Source organism: Ceratotherium simum, chromosome 29 (genome assembly GCF_057802395.1).
Source record: "Ceratotherium simum simum isolate JZ-2026a chromosome 29, ASM5780239v1, whole genome shotgun sequence".
Classification (NCBI taxonomy): domain Eukaryota; kingdom Metazoa; phylum Chordata; class Mammalia; order Perissodactyla; family Rhinocerotidae; genus Ceratotherium; species Ceratotherium simum.
Genome location: NC_141928.1, coordinates 7,720,746 through 7,731,519, shown reverse-complemented (window position 1 = coordinate 7,731,519; position 10,774 = coordinate 7,720,746). Strand labels below are relative to the sequence as shown.

At 51.5% G+C, this 10,774-nt stretch overlaps 1 protein-coding gene across 3 annotated transcripts in view; it reads left to right on the top strand.

Moving 5' to 3' along the window:
• PTPA (protein phosphatase 2 phosphatase activator) overlaps positions 1 to 10,774 on the top strand; it is a 33,037-nt gene that overhangs the window by 952 nt on the left and 21,311 nt on the right. Inside the window, exons 2-4 of one of the 3 annotated variants that reach the window (XM_087418944.1) lie at positions 2,257 to 2,274; positions 4,957 to 5,054; positions 8,244 to 8,330. In XM_087418944.1, coding sequence (XP_087275070.1) covers positions 2,257 to 2,274; positions 4,957 to 5,054; positions 8,244 to 8,330 — 203 coding nt within the window. Of the gene's footprint in view, positions 1 to 243; positions 515 to 2,256; positions 2,275 to 4,956; positions 5,055 to 8,243; positions 8,331 to 10,774 lie in introns of those variants that run through there. The other 2 variants (XM_087418943.1, XM_004423558.3) reach the window with 2 other exon arrangements.

Genomic DNA, 10,774 nt, shown 5'->3' with positions numbered 1-10,774 from the left:
AATATTAGAGGACATTGACAGGACATTGACAGGGCAATGTCCTCTAATATTCTTCGGGATAGGGTCAGGGGCACGCACTAAGATGACAGCTGGGGACCGCCCCGCAAAAGCATGGCTGCAGCGCCGGCTGCCCTCGCCTGCCCCGCAAAAGCATGGCTGCCGCGCTCCCGGGGGAGGGGCGTGGTGGGCGGGCATTAGTGCGCATGCGCCCAGATGCCCCGCACCAACATGGCCTCCGCCTCCCCGCGAGCGCGGCCGCGCGCGGCGGCCGTTGCTGGGCATGCTCCCTGAGTGCCCCGCACCAACATGGCGGGGGTCTCTGAGGGGGTGACTCTAATTTTCGGTTTTCGGTTATAGCCGGCCGGTGCTCATTACTCTTCAGAAAGCTCTGAGCGCGTGGTGGAGCCGGAGAAAGGAAGGGTCGCTTCGAGGGCGAAAGGTGAGAGGGCACTGCAGGCATCCGGACCGGCTCCTGGCGGGAAGATGGCAGAGGGCGAGCGGCAGTCGCCGCCAGGTAGGGCGGGCCGGGCCGGGCCGGGCCGGGGGCGCGGGGGCGGTGCCAGGCGTGGGGGCGGGGAAGGGGTGTGGTGTGGGGGGCTCGGCAGGGGGAGGTCGGGAGATGGAGGAACTGGAGGGGCGGGAGCTGGTGGGCCCCGAGGAGGGACCGGGGTTGAGGGGCCCCGAGGGAGAAGTGGTGGCGGCTCTGGGGGGAGAGCAAGAACCCGGGGCTGCAAAGGGGTGGCGGGTGGGGCTCAACACCCGGACTTGGGGAGCCCGGGCTGCCCGAGGGTCGTGTGGGCAGCCCCGTGGCCAGAAGGGGAGGCCTCGTCCACATCTGGGCTGCTCATACCTAAGTCAGCTCTTGACCTGGTGGAGAAGCTGCCGGGGATGGGGGCTACCTTCTTTATTGGACCGTGCTCAGTGGGTGGGGCGTGATGCCCGGTAGACCTGGGCCTCCTCGACCGCATTTCCAGCCTCCTACACGCCCTGCCACCCCTCATCCACCTCCCCTCTCTCCCTCTTGGAGGCAGGGCTCTGGAGTTTCAGTGGCTGAGAATTTATTGAGAGAAACTGCCTTTGATCGTCTAAACCACTAATTTAGAAAGGCTGATTGTGCAAGGAGATGAAAGAGTCTAGAGAGTCTCTGGCATCACCATCTGTAACTTTTATTTACACTGTGGCTTCTTTCTAATTCATTTCAAATGACTTGGATGGAGATGCTAGGGAAGGGATCTTATAGAGACCCCTAACCTGGAGAAGGGGCAGACTGTTTGCCAACCCCCTCTTGACCTAAGAAGGACTGATCATAGATCAGTTTTAAAATTCTGTCCGAGGAGCAAATAGGTTGGCCAAACACAGCTGATGTTTTGAAAGCATTCGTTTTTCCTTCTACTCTATCTTGCATTTTGTGATCCCTGGGAAGGTCTTAGGAGGGAGAAATTTTGAAGATCAAAAGAGGCGTCCCCTCCAACCCCAGAAAAGTGGGCCAACAAAGAGCTGGCTATGGTCTGTTAGAGCGTTCGAAACCAGACATTTATTTTATTTGGTGCAAAAACTTTGTGCGTGTGTCCTCAGAAGTTCTGGTAATGACATCAGGAGCTACAAGGCAACTAGAATTATCAGTGTCTCTGAAGATGGGTGGTAGGAGGTAGGGTGAGGGAGAGAATCTGTGCCCTGAGAGAGATGCAGGCTCAGGGAGGTTGTCTATGGCTGGGAAGATCCAGGGTCCCTGGAGGTGATCTGTCTTCGTAGTTTGAAACAGGATGGAAAGAACTACTTAACTCAGACAGTTGTGAAAACCTTGGGTTTTGGAGTTACACAGACTTTGCCTGGCAAATCGCAGCCTCTGTGAGCCTGTTTTCTTATCCCTTAAAATGAGGCTACTATACCTTCTCCAGAGTCGTAGTGTGTGTTCCATAGATGATGTGATTGAGACAGGGGATGGGGTGAGTAGTCAGTAAGTGCAGAGTTACTGTTACCCTTCTCAAAGGTGGTACAGGGTGAGCCTGTAGACCAGTTCCCAAATGGTAGATGATAATACATTATACTCGCTGGGGTTTTTTTTAGGAACATCTCTAAAACTCTGGAGATTTCCATCTTTTTTTTTTTTTTTTTAAAGATTTTATTTTTATTTTTATTTATTTTTCCCCCCCAAAGCCCCAGTAGACAGTTGTGTGTCATAGCTGCACATCCTTCTAGTTGCTGTATGTGGGACGCGGCCTCAGCATGGCCGGAGAAGCAGCGCGTCGGTGCGAGCCCGGGATCCGAACCCGGGTCGCCAGCAGTGGAGCGCGCTCACTTAACCGCCAAGCCACCGGGGCCGGCCCATGGAGATTTCCATCTTATCCTGAGAGGTCATGGGGGGGATCCAGCTGTCCTGTGGCACCTTTGTCAGAGACAGAATCTGAGGCTGGGGAGACTGTGGGTCTCACTTCGTTTATCACAGTCCCGAGTTTGCAGGCTCATTTTTTTTCTGATTTGAAATTGTATGTTGTGGTGACTTGTGTGTGAGTGTTTCATCAGTGATTTGGTGCAATGCTTCCCACAAGGTAGCCTTTCTCCTGGGAACATGTTGGGTCTGGCCTGGAGGTTTTCCTCTGTGAAATATCCCCTTGTAGGTTCTCTCAAACAGAGAAAGAGACAGTTCCCTCTGACTTTCAAAAGGACTCTGTTCCCAAGGATCATTTGCAAGTTGATTATTTGAAATGTGGAACATATTTTCCCATAAAAACAATGCAGTTAGGTTACCAGCCTGACTTCCAAAGCCTTTTATTTAGCATATTACTTAAAGTAGCAATTTACTAATAGTAGGGTCCTCAATTTTGGGTTCTGGGATCAGGGCTTGCAGAACAGGTGGGAGGAGGAAGAGAATTTCTGGTCTCTTTTTTGGGCCCTGGTTTGAATTTTAAATTATGCAGAGGTTTACATGGCTCTTATCTCAGATTCTCTGTCCGTCTCCTGGCGCTTTTCCTTTCCTCAGGGCCTCTCCAGGCAGGCTCTAGTCCCCCAAATGTCATGTGTTCCAGAACCTTCTTAGGTCTCTGTCCTCTTTTCTCCATGCAGCTGATGTCAGGTTTTAGGAGGATGGCAGTGGGACAAATTTATACTACGTTGTGAGTGACCGATAGTCCTTTACTCTTCCTGGAGAGTTTTCTTCTTTTTTTTTTTTTTGTGAGGAAAGTCAGCCCTGAGCTAACATCCGATGCGAATCTTCCTCTTTTTGCTGAAGAAGACTGGCCCTGGGCTAACATCCGTGCCCATCTTCTTCTACTTTATATGGGACACCGCCACAGCGTGGACTGATAAGCGGTGCGTTGGTGCGTGCCCAGGATACGAACCAGCGAACCCCGGGCCGCCAAAGCGGAGCGCGCGCACTTAACCGCTGCGCCACTGGGCTGGCCCCAAGAGAGTTTTCATTTTTAAAGGAAGATGCCTATTAATCTAACAAATCTCCAGTAGTCGATTCAGGTCCACAACTCCCAACCCAAAGCCCTTGGGGTCAGGTGTATTTTGGAATTCAGAGTTTTTCACATTTCAGAAAGCAGTGCCCCATAATCAAAAATACTTCTGCAGCAAAACATAAATTCCCTAAGTGGGATGTGCAAAGCATGTAAATGTTCTCATATAGGTTTAGGTTTAACTTTTGTACCAAATGAGTTTGTGCCAAACTCATTAAAAAAACCTTTGGGTTTTTAAAACATTTTGGATTGTGAAATTCTGGATAAGAGATTAAGGCTTGTGTTTCCTGGTGTCACAATGTGAAGGGACTTCGAAGTGTGGGAAGATATTTTCTGCTGGGGAGGCCACTGGTCGTAAGCAGTCGGCTTTGGTGTGAAGTGTGCATCCAGGTTGGCCCATTGAACTGCCCTGTGTTTTCCTTTCCCTCAACTTCTCAATATCTAGAAACTCCATTTAAAATAGTTTTTTTCTGATTACAAAAATACTATATACTATTTTTAATAGTAATATGTAGGGTAGAAAACGGAAGTCCGTTATAAATCTTACCTCCTAGAGACAACGATTGTTAACTTTGGAGGTTAATCCTTTAGAGTTTCCCAATGCATATGCTAATAGGTATATGTGTTATTTATATTAGTATGTAGTGTTGTTTTTACAAAAATGAGATTACATTATATATAATGTAGTGCAATTTTTTTTCATCACTTATTAAGATCTAGGCTGTTTTTCCTATGTCAGTAATTTACATTTTATTCTTTTTAAAAGCTAGGAAGATTTCCATTATATGGGCATATCATTATTTACCCATCGCCTTATTGATTGGCATTTGGGTTGTTTCTAATGTTTTTTGATGTAGTAAGCACCTTTATATATGTCTGTGTCTGTTTCTGTGGGTACATCTGAAGGGTCGATTCCTGTAGGTAGAACTGTTGGCTCAGTGGGTGTATGCAGGCAGTGCTGAGTTGCCCCCTCAGCAGATTCTGCTGATTATACTCCCACCAACAGTGCAGAATTCGTGTTCGCCCTTCCCCAATCAATGCCAGATGTTTTTAATCTGCCAACCAGATTTGGAAAAGTGATCTCATCTAATTTACATTTCTTTGCTTATTTGGGAGGTTGGTAATTTTTTTCAAATGTTTATTGGCCATTTTTTTTTCTTCTTCTTTGAATTGCCTGTTTATGTCCAAAAGGTCAACTTGGTTTTATTTTTCTAACCGTTCTGCCTGTCTGGGAGCAGGAGGTGAGGGCATGGCAGAGCTACTGAACACATCAGCTGTTGAGGGGGTTGCCAGTACTGCCCGGCTCCTTGCAGAGTAAGGAAAGGCAGGCCAGTGGGTTTGGCTTAACAAGGCATTATTACTCTGTCCTGCGAGTACGTGTCTGGTTTATGCTGGGCTCGGGTTTTGGAGTCTTGGTTTAAAAGTGTGTATGTGTGTTTGTTGGGGTGTTGGGGGAGGATTCTGTTTACCTGTTTGCTTTTTCATTTTCTGTGTCAAGATTCTTCGGAGGATACCCCTCCGGCGACTCAGAACTTCATCATTCCAAAAAAGGAGATCCACACCGTTCCAGACATGGGCAAATGGAAGCGTTCTCAGGTACCAGCAGTGTCTGCACTATAGGGTCAGAACCGGGATGAGAAACCTGGGCTTTTCCAAGGCAGTGGTTTTCTAGGTATGACTGGGTGGCCCTTCTTGCTCTTGGAGCCAGAGCTGTTAGAAGCCAGGGAGAGAGGTGACAGGGGAGCTGGCTGTCTCTCCTCCTCAGGGGCAACACTCAGAGATTTCCTTTAGTGGGAAACTCTCTGGAGGCTGGGGCCGGAGTAACCCTGGAGAGTTCTGCTCCTGGTTCTCATAAACCATTGCCCCTTGAGTGTTGTATTGGCTGAACATGAGTGTCCTCAGTCATGGTGTGGGTCACTTTGATTCTTGGTTGCAAGTAATAGTAAGTCTGGGAGCCAGCGTATCAAAGGGAGAGGTTATCACGTGGAAACCTAGGCCAGGGAGGAGACTGAGCCTAAAAATGTCTGGGAACTGGGGTTTAGAGCACTGGAGGCAGACCAGCCTTCTGTGCTGCTCAGTCCCTGGGGGGGCAGAACATAACAGCTTCTGCCGCCCAGGCTTCTGGTACCAGCTGTGGGAAGACTGGGACTAAGGAAAAGCATGCCGACTTCAAATTCCCAGGGAAGGCCTTGGGTCCCGTTCCAGCCAGGTGCCTCCACCTGGTCTGGTCAGCTGGGGTGGGGGCTGCCACTTGCACAGAAGGGCAGGCTCGGGGCCCTGGCAAGCTCGGCATGTGCTCTGTGAGGAGTCTGCTGTGCTTATGCCAGCCCAAACCCCGCAGCTGTGGTGTCCTGTTCTCCCTGGGCCTTGGGGCCATACAAGCCTCTCTTTCACAAGCTTGCCCTTTAAATATTTGAAGATAGTTATCCTGTCTTTTCTGAGGTGTATTCTCCCCCAAGTCTTCACCAAGATAAACACTTTAGTCCCTTTAGTTGCTCAAAGGACATCATTTGAATCCTTTCATCATCTTGGTTGCTCTACTGCAGGGTTTCTCAACCTTGGCACTGTTGGCATTTTGGGGCGGAGAGTTCTTCACTGGCCTGTGCACTGTGGGATGTTTAGTAACATCCTGGCCTCTACCCACTAGATGTCAGTAGGCACACCCCTCCCCGCCCCGGTTGTCACAACCAAGAATGTCTGCAGACATTGTCCGCAGTCCCCTGGGAGCCAAATTGCTGGGTTGAGAACCATGGCTCTGTCCTGAACCGGCAGGTTTGTCTGAACCCAGACGTGGCTTCAGTTCCTTGCTTTGCCCTGGATGTTTTCCAAAGAGGACTGGGTGTTTAGGGTGTGCAGGGTACTTTAGCTCATTTACTCCTCACAGAAACCCTGAGAGATGGGCTCTCTGGTCATCTCCATTTTGAAGGTGAGAAAACTGGGCCCAGGACGTAAAGAAATTTAGCAAGGTGGCACAGCTAGCAAGTGGTTGAGGTGAGATGGCAAAGATTCCCACGCGGGTCGCCTGGCTCTGGAGCCCGTGGGTTGAGCTGCTATGCTTTAGGCCGCGGGTCAGCAGATTAATGCCTGTCCGTCTCATCTGGCCCATGGCTCTTTCTGTGAATCAAGTTTTATTGGACCGCAGCTCTGCTCATTCGTTTATATATTGTCCATGGCCACTTTCACACTGCAAGGGCAGAGTTGAGAATTTGTGAACCAGACTGCATGGCCTGTGGAGCCTAAAATATTTACTCTGTGGCCCTTTGCAGGCAAAGTTCTCCAGCCCTGCTCTAGGCACCAACACTTTTTGGGAAGTGTTGGTCACTTTTAATTCTGGCGTGTATGTTCACTTGCTAAGAAGCTCATCATTCAAGTGAATGGACCTGTTGCAGCCAGACAGATGACTCTGTGCAGTGGCCGAGAGCATGGGCCTAGGGTCAGAGAGGTTGGGGTCGAAGCCTAGGGTTCCCAGTTTCTCCTCTTATGACTTAGGCAAGGTGCTTAACTTGGCCAAGCCTCAGTTTCCTCTACTATAAGATTGTCTGGAGACTTCAGTGCTTCCCAGAAGCACGTGGCCCAGCGCTCGGCCTCCAGTGAGCCTTTCTGAGCAGTGGGCGTGATTGTTATTGCTGTTGTGATGATGAAGATGGGGTCTGTGGAGACTCTGCACACAGTCGTGTTCATAAGAATGTCCTGAGTTTTAGTCACCAAGAGACCTGGACCCATGTGGGAGCAGGGACTGTGGAGGGTGACACCGCCCCTTGCTGCTTCCTCTCCTTGTATCCCAGTGTGCTTTGCAGGAATGATTGTGAACACTGGCCGCAGTCAGGACGGGGGCTCAGACCTGCCCTGAGCTGGGCGAGTGGCTGTGGGTGCCCCCTGGGCCTGCCAGGTGACCCCTCATTTCCTCCTGTGGCCATTCCATGGGCTGGCAGGAGGATCCTGGTAGATGAATGCTCCCTTCTAGATACTGAGTGGTTGGTGCTCAGGGCTCATCTCAGGGCTGGCTCTGAATGTCCCCAGCTTCCTTAAGGCTTGGACAAGGAGGAAGGAAGAAAGCGAGAGGCAAAAGGGATAAAGAAGAAATAAGACCGAACAGAAGTCACTTGCTCCTGGGAACTGCCTCTCCAGGGGCCTGTACCTTAGTGCTTTCTTATCTCTGTGCTGGGTGTGACCTGCAGCCCAACAGGGAAGAGAGTGCCCACTTGGAAGCTGGTGGGTGTGCTGGGAGACCTGGTCATGGGCAGAAAACAGCTTCTCCTCCTGGGAGCAGGGCGTCTGCACTGCTGTGGTGGGGGAAACATCCGGAAGATTACTGGGGGAGGGACCCTTGGACTCCTGGTGGTATAGTATTAATGGTGGAGCACTCGGCCACTCTGCTGTGGAGTTTGGCCGGCTGGGTCCTAGCTCCACGTCTGATAAGATCTTGGTCTTCAGAGACCTTGGGCAAGTCACTTCTCCTGAAGCCTCGGTTTCATCTGTGAAATGGGGGCAGTGACAGTGTCAGCCTTGTGGGGTTGTGTAATGCTGGCAGCAGTAGTGAGCACAGAGTAAACTGACTGTGGGTCCAGATGTCGTGGTCATTGGCTTGCCAGTGGTTTTGAAGGGAGGGTAGGAAGGGAGGAGTGGGGTATTTGGCGTTATCTTTCTGCTGCTCCTGCTACCGGGTTGGGAGCCAGGGGCAGCTTGGAGCTCTTTGGTAAGCTGGTGGAGCTGGGGGATGGCCGGGGTGTAGAGAGTGGGGGTCTGACACCCCTCTCCACACCCCGCTCCCCCTTTGTTTGGCAGGCGTACGCCGACTACATCGGATTCATCCTCACCCTCAACGAAGGTGTGAAGGGGAAGAAGCTGACCTTCGAGTACAAAGTCTCTGAGGTAGGCACAGGCTGGCTGGGCTTTTCCCAAAATAGCTCCAAAGAGTCCCCTGCGCTTGTTGCCCACAACGGGCTGACGAAGAAAATAAGATGGGCAAACACTTGTGCAGCCGACATTTTGGTGTCTATATTGCTAATCCTGTCTTATCTGTGAATAGATGTGTAGTTGTAAAATTGGAATCAAGGTAAATATGCTGTTTTAGCTTGCATTTTTGCTAACTGGTGTCTTTATATGACTTTTTATTTATTTTTTTAAATATTTTTATTTTTTTTAAGATTTTATTTATTTATTTTTTTCTCCCCCAAAGCCCCAGTAGATAGTTGTATGTCATAGCTGCACATCCTTCTAGTTGCTGTATGTGGGACGCGGCCTCAGCATGGCTGGAGAAGCGGTGCGTCAGTGCGCACCCGGGATCCGAACCCAGGCCACCAGCAGCAGAGCGCGCACACTTAACCGCTAAGCCACGGGACCGGCCCGTATATGACTTTTTAAATTAAAAAAGATCACAAAGAAGTCAGCGTGCTCACTGAAGAGATGACTGATAGAAATGTGCATAACATTAACAGAGAAGCTGACCCCCCCAGACTCCCCCACCTCCCTGACTCCCAGGGGCAGCCCCTGTGCACGGTGTGGGCGCTGTCACCCCAGCCTGCCCCCTGAGCTCCTCCCCTCCTGCTGTGTACCCGGCGGCCTCACTGAGCCAGGCCCCCGTTTGTTTCGGCAGCCCCTAACTGTAGACTTTTAGGTCGTTTCCCTAGGCGTTGCTGCCCTGGACAGCCTTGCACGTAGATCTGTGGGCGTTCTTTCCTGAGGATTCGTTCCTGGAAGTGGAAATGCTGAGTGGAAGGGCGTACACTGCTGGGCGTGCTCTGTGGCTGTGCCACAGAGACAGGCCTGTCTGTGGAGGGAGAGCAGGAGCTGTGAGCAGGCTGATACCTGTGGGGAGGTGTGGTCTTGCAGGCCATTTGCTCTTGCTGGTTCCCGTCTCCCAGGGCTGGTTCCAGGCCGCCAGAGGCCTCTTGGGTTCTGTCCCAGTTGGCCAGGAGCCACCTTGAGCCTCTTATCTCAGACATCGGGGCCTGAGCGGTCTCTCTCAGTGCCTGGGCCTACCCAGCTCTCTAGCCCTAGCCTCGGCCTGTTGGGTAAGGCCTGTCCTGGCCCAGGCCCTCCACCTGCCCCAAAGCTAGCACTGCCCACTTAGCCCTCCTACTCCTGGGCTCTAACTGGCTGCTGGGTGGCTGAGGGCCTGTTCTGTCACTTGTGGGAACCAAGCCTGTGCCAGGGATTGACAGCCTTCTTTTGGGAGCTGGCCCACCAGTGACTTCTTGGGTTCCTCCTGGGCCCGCCCAGCGCTCTGGGACTTTGGCTCTGGGCACAGATGGCTGGGGAGAGAGCGGGCTCCTCCTCTAGCCCATGGTAAGGGCAGCCCAGCTGTGCTCAGTGGGCTGGGGAATGTGGTGGGGAGGGCTAATTAAAGGGGAATGCTGTAATTACCCCAGCTGGTCCTGAGCTGCCAGATCCCTCAGGTCCCTTAATTGCCCCCGAGGCTTTGATGGCAGGCTGTCCACGCCCACCAGGTGTTGTCTTGGCTCAGGAGCTGCTCTTTGGCAGGGCCGCAGCGTGGTTAAGCGCTTGGGTTCTGGAGGCAGACTGACTGGGTTTGGATAACCTCTCACTTCTGAGCTGAGTGGCCTTGTCCCCTCTGACCCTCTGTTTCCTCATCTGTCGGGTGGGAAGAGCCGCAGACCTACTCATGTCCCCTGAGAGGGTTCACTGAGATCCCACCTGTAGGGCTCTTCTTGAGCACAGCGCCGGGTACATACTAGATGATGTTAGCATTGTTAACTGTTGTTATTGTGAACTCTTGTTGAGTTCTCATTTCCAGCAGCGTTGTTGTTGCTTCAGTTGAACTCTTCCTAAGCTGGGGTTCATCCGAGCCCACTCGGTGGACAGAGGTGACTAGTTTGGTCTCCAGAGGTCTCCTTGCTTCTGCGCACAGCTGGCTGGGGCGGCAGGAGCAAGGCTGGCAGCATGAGCCTCTGCCCGCAGATGGGGGCTCTCCTTCCGCCTGGAGCAGCTGCTGGGGCCTCCCGCTGGGATGGCAGCTGCAGCTGGGGACGGGGCAGAGTGGCCTCAGGTGGTGGCTTCCAGACCGCCAGCAGCCAAGGGAACAGGCAAGGGCGATGTCATGAGATTGTCCAGGCCCATGTTTAGAAGGCTCTCCTTCGTTTTGAGTAGTCTGTCTTATTCTTTGGGGGTTAAAGTTTTTGATTTTTGCAAAATAAAGGTGATAGAAGATAGGAGGCTTATTTTTTGTTGTTGTTCTGTTTGAATTTTTAAATGAGGACAAAATTAAAAATTGGCAAGTAAAGTTTTGGAGAAAACTTTACTGGTCCGTGAAATTCAAAAGGGAAGCGTCGGTCTGGAGAGGAGGGGAGCTCAGA